Source organism: Culex quinquefasciatus, chromosome 2, assembly GCF_015732765.1.
Source record: "Culex quinquefasciatus strain JHB chromosome 2, VPISU_Cqui_1.0_pri_paternal, whole genome shotgun sequence".
Lineage (NCBI taxonomy): Eukaryota > Metazoa > Arthropoda > Insecta > Diptera > Culicidae > Culex > Culex quinquefasciatus.
The window spans coordinates 115998255-116003944 of record NC_051862.1 but is presented as its reverse complement, the minus strand read 5'-3'; the positions used below and the strand labels follow the sequence as shown (position 1 = coordinate 116003944).

General features: G+C 43.3%; 1 protein-coding gene and 1 long non-coding RNA gene across 2 annotated transcripts; both read left to right on the top strand.

Moving 5' to 3' along the window:
• The first annotated feature begins 3194 nt into the window (after positions 1-3194).
• Positions 3195-3561, top strand: LOC119767146. Its single transcript, XR_005277356.1, has 2 exons — positions 3195-3376; positions 3435-3561. It is a non-coding gene; the product is annotated as an uncharacterized LOC119767146 (long non-coding RNA).
• Positions 3562-4854: 1293 nt separating this feature from the next.
• Positions 4855-5334, top strand: LOC119767432. Its single transcript, XM_038256028.1, has 2 exons — positions 4855-5011; positions 5072-5334. The coding sequence occupies exons 1-2, from the start codon at positions 4887-4889 to the stop codon at positions 5301-5303; spliced, it is 357 nt and encodes a 118-aa protein (XP_038111956.1). The 5' UTR covers positions 4855-4886; the 3' UTR covers positions 5304-5334.
• The last annotated feature ends 356 nt before the right edge of the window (positions 5335-5690 follow it).

Here is a 5690-nt window from a genome sequence, read left to right as displayed (position 1 = left end):
TCAAATATAATTTGTATTTTTTATGAAATGACAACTTTCATAGCAAATACAAATTTTTTATGTTTACCTATCAACAGATCCGAAGTGTCTTTCCTAATTCCCTGTCATTTCAACTTAGATATCACACTTTACATTACCTTGAAGACGGTATTTTTTTTTTTTTTCGTTCAATCATTTTGTCCAAAATAACAACTTGAGTTTCACACACAAAAAAAAAACAATTCATTACGTGGTTAAGAAAGTCAAACCGTTCATTTACTTCTACTACATATTAAATGTGACCATTAATAAAAATTACTTAGCATGAAAAACATTTTGTTTTATTAGTGTCGCTTGCTACTGCTATCAACCACGCACCCACCCATTTCACGTATCTTTTAAAATGACCTAATTTGTTTTCTTACAGAACCAAAAATACTATACTCCAGCAAAAATTATCTGAGCCTATTGGTTGATTAATTTATTTGATTATTGTGTAACTTCCTACATATCAAACTGTTAACTATGAATTGCTTTTGTTCGTTGATATAAAATGTTTCCCTGAATAAAAAATGTTAGATTTTCTTTGCTTATCATGCTACTTTTCTAATTGTATGACTTTTTATTCGAGCACACTCCAAATCAGCTAAACTGTCTATTTGCATCGCTATACAACTTTAGTGTCTAACAGTTTCGTTGAGTATCAGCAGGTTTCGGCAGTTTTAACTGAGTCTTGTTGCTAAACTTCAAGTAGTCTAGAGCACGACAAACATTTGCCGACAGTAGCGGACCATGGTCTACATCGACAACTTGCAGAACCAGGTTGTACTTACGGCCGTATTGTCGACATCGGATCTCCGTCTGACCGATCACAGGAATTTCCGTACCTCCAAAGCCGATAATTGGAAGGTTGCAGCTCGTTCATTTCTTGTCCGGTCATCCGCTGTAACCAACTGCGTCCCACGAGGCTAATACTCGCTCCAGTATCCAACTCACACTGCACTGACTGCCACTTTCCCGCGATACACATGTCCAGATTCGCTCCAATGCTGCCACTTCCGGCGGACACCTTTCCAACTGTACCGATTTCGCTGCTTGTTGACTCCGTCTTCGTTTCTTCGTCGGTACTGCTTCCATTGTATGCCATCTGCCTTCGAGATCGTCGTTTTTGCTTCTTGCGTCGTTCAGCTCTGCACACAACCTCGAAGTGATTCTTGCCACCACATCGATTGGCATCTAAGGGCAGATCACTTCTGATACTGAGGTGTGTATGGAGTGTGTATGTAGCGAGTATCATACTAGATATCGTGCGTATGATACGCGACCCAGCATTGACCATTATCTATAAAGATTTATTTCAGTGTTGAAACTTTTGACATTTCTCAACGTCAAACTTTTGTGCTGCTTTTGCTGTTAGCTGGATTCAGTTGGCTGGATGTGGAAATGAACCTAGAGGAAGGAATTTTTCCTCGATTGATTGAAATTCGTCTTTGACGAGAAAGAGCTTACCCGAGGCTTGCCCCTACTTGTTGGCTGAGGGAATTCATTAGCGAGCTGTAAGATGATGTTGCAAAATTCGTCGGAGCTTCCACACGCATAGAGCTGTACAGTTGGGGCAGATTCTTGATCGGAGAAGCGGTTCTGAGAGGGTTCCGAACAACCGGAAGGTCAATTTCGAGGAGGTGTTTCTTAAACAGCACGAAATGATTTGGACCACAATCGATTTCTGATTCTGCAGGGCGAGATTGAGTCGATTTTGATAACAAAACCAAAGGCGATCGCGGAAACCGATTGCGGGTTGTTGGAGTACATTGTTGGAACGACGCGGGGGATGTTACTTCGGTGGATCCTGGGGAAGCCAGGAACGGGAGCCGTTAGCCCTGGGCTGTTTTCTGAACTTCTGTGCCCCTGGAGGATGGTAGTAGAGGACGGGCCACACGCTGGGTGACCCCTGCCGGAATAGGGCGAAGACACCTCAACGAAGCCGGTGGACATAAGGGTCGCCCACCGGAGGGAGTTGGCACGCTTCAGCATCCGGCTCGAAGACACCCCGGACACGTAACCCGCGCGTTGTGTGTGTATGTGTGTGCGTGGGGGGGGGGGTGCTGGAGAACTCCCTGACACGCACTCGGAACTAATAAATCCAACAGAATCAACGAGTAACAAAAGAAGGTCTCGTCCGAAAGGAATTAAAACAGTACCGCCCCGAAACAACCGTTGGCATCATGCCACAGAAAAACGCAGGCAGCATTTCCAAAATTCTCGTCCGGCTGTAACATCTCAGAGCACTGTGATCCCATTGGATCAACTCGTAGTATTTAGACAAGCTGTAGTACCCTGGACTTTATCTTGGTCAAATCCAAATCCGAGGTCAAAACGATGAACGACGCTAATTTCCCGGATCTTTGTGTCCAGATCAAGATTCCTTCTACTTATTAATTTTGAATAATAAAATTATAACCATTTGGCCGCCGCTGCTCGATTCCGTCCCCAAATGTGGATGAATTTCTAACAGATCTAACACATTCTTTTCCAGAACCTGGTCAAGAACTCAAAATATCCAAATTTATTTTTCTTATGCTGCCGAATAAACATGTGTTGTGTAAGCAATCTACTCTGTTTATTATTTTGACCGATTTTGACAACTACACTGATATAAATCGTATCAAAAAGTTGACCATACCATGCCAGTATTATACGCGTATGGTACGCGCGTATGGTACGCTGCCATACACAGTATGCGGTATACTCGAAGTGCTTAATGGCCTATCTACAATCACTTAGCTTAGAACATCTAAGTAGAGTAGTTACTTAGGAAAGTCTGCAACTTACGTTCGTCATCCACAATCAACTTAGAAAACTTGCTGGGCTGATATACGTTGCTATGCAGTTGTTTGTTTACCTTTGATATGGAAACGTCAACTTACCGTAGATTTTGAAATTTTCCAAACCAAACGTCAGTTTCTAATTTGATTACTTTTCCATTGTAGAAACTCAGATTCATTTCCATTGATTCAAATTCCTAAGCTAAGTGAAATTTTCTAAGCTAAGTGATTGTAGATAGGCCATAACCCTTAGTTGCTCACTGATTTAAAAGTTTTCACTTTTAATTAGACTGTAAAATTTCTTTCATTTTGTCGTTCTCGTGTAACCGCTTAAGTCCAAAATGTAAACAAATGTTTTGGTGATTCCGGTGAGTGAAGGTCCACAACGACTATCAAAACCGAACGCGGCCGCTGGCAGGACTTGGACGCGGAAACCTTCGAAAGAGGATGGTGCGGACTCGGGTGGGGGTGCGGAACAAGGTTGGGAGATTAGGGGATAGTTGGTTTTCAAAAGGATAAAGCCATGGCTGCAGCTTCCTGCAGGACCTGCAGCTGTTTCACGACCGAAATGGGTAAGAATGAAGCTTGGGTGTTTTGTGGCGTTTGAGATCATTTTGTTTGTTTTTGTAGGACGCCGTTTATGTGGTTGCCGAAGATCGGAGGTTGGGATGTGGATTTGCACCGGATACAGTGGTGGCCCGGGGTGGGTAGACGAGATTGACGTTGAAGCAGATTTACATCCGCTTTTTGAACAAGTACGAAAAAGTTAATTTTCACGGTGAGGATAAGGATCCGACGGAAGAGGGAAACGACGAGTAGCGACATAATCGGAGGTGGTCAGCGCGGATGTTGCTCTCGGTTTACGACTATCACCAGCATTATGTGCCAGAAGTGATGACGGGACAGTGTGGGATGTCCCGAGGGTCCGCAGTCCATTTCTCGTTGCGGGACGAGTATTACCTAAACATCCGGAAGAACAGTTTGCACTAGTTCTGGAAGGACCGTCTGTACGAAAGCCGCAGGTCTTGGGGCTGTCGTACTCAGATTACTTCCGGAGGATGGAGCGAGATCCGACGAACCTGATCAAAAACATCTACCTGGAATGAGCATGAGCATGAGCATGAGAGACCACCCATGGTTGTCCTTCTCCTTTGCTGAACAGGACCGTAATATCCTTTCAGCTCTACTGATCATAGGCTTCGACAATCAAGTGGTGTTTCCTTTATCAACAGCATGTATGAATGCGCCGAAAAGATAAAACACCATGATTGCTAAAACTAGATCAGTTGCGAATAGGTAACAGTCATTGGCCACCAACGGCGCCCGCCATGTCAGTTTGTATATCTCGATTTTAAGGGACGGGAATGTTAGTTAGCGCAGGTTGCTACTAGGGCAGCTGATTTACTCTGTGCTTACACCCCACAAGCGCCAGGAACCTGAAAATTTGTTAGTAGGATAGGGTGTTTGGTCAGGATTCATCATAGAAGATGATGATGCGACCCAAAATCATAGTGTTTGTTGAAAGGTATTATGTTTTATTCTCAAGGCAAGCAATCGGATGCTACGGATGAGACATTTCCCGTTTATCGGCTGTTAACTTTAAATTGAAATGGTTTAATCTAAAACAGCCGGCTGTGGAAAGATAGAATTATATTTGTAATTAAATGATGAAGGATTTAACAGTCTGACTTTTTAATTGAGATGTTTTTACGAGTTTTACGTGATTGATGTTTAGTGGGGTACTGATTAACGAAGCGAACGACGAGTTACGATGTTTATCGAGCTGAAATGGTATGATAAGGTTTTGTTGTTATTGCACACCGACGACGAACGCGAAAAACCCTGCGACCCGACGGAAAGGCATCGCAAATCAGACTGGCTCAATTGTCATCGATGACAACCAGAGCCAGCCGCACCTTTACACACATAAACGCACGCGAAAAAAAAAACGAAAAACACACCGACGACGAACGCGAAAAAAACACGACCCGACGGAAAGGCATCGCAAATCAGACTGCGGAAATGAAGAGAAAGAAAATAACATAAAAAAATAAAACCTAATCACATAAAACCAATCACCCCATGCACACAAACAGCGACACAAAAGAGACGAAAATGATCACGAAAAAACAGGACTGCGCGTCCCCAGAAGCACTGCACTTTTCCCTGATCAAAAACATCTACCTGGGATACCGAAGAAGTTACCGGTGAGTATTGAGAATGTGTTCAGTGTCTAGCCAATTTCATTTACTTTAAAACTCTTTCAGCAACTCCCGCCCGCAAACGCTCATCTCGCCACGGCGCAGCTTCGGTCGGATGAATTTTGACGGCGAGTTGGCAATATCTGTATCATTCTCGAAGGAGGACGAAGTAATCGTGAACTATCCGTTCATGTACACGCTTACGACAAACCACTCAATTTGTGTACGGCGCAACAGATTTTTTGCGCAACAGAAGAGATGCGCACTTCGGTTTGGTGGTGCGCAGATAATAAATTGAAAAGTTTGAACTTTCTACGAATATTCACCAACGCGAACTTTTAATACAACGAACGATCTTTTTAAATTTAGAGTATTTTTTCTTTGTGTGTACACGATGGATTTTTAGGTACAAATTTGTGGTCGCCAGCAAAAACAAATGGTAAGCTAGTGTGCGTGAGGTCGGGCTTAAGGCTAGTATGCAGATCGGAAGGAAAGGGGTCAAGAAACAGCTTTACGCACAGCAGAACAAAGGAGAGGCAATGATTTCTTGGGGCTTTTCTTCACCCTCTCTGGCTTGTTTTCGCTGCCGCTGCTGCCCATTTGATTTTTTTCTTGACCGGTTCCTTCCGAAGTGCGTATACCGCTTTAGATAACTCTAGTGTGTAAAAGTGAACAGAGTTATCTA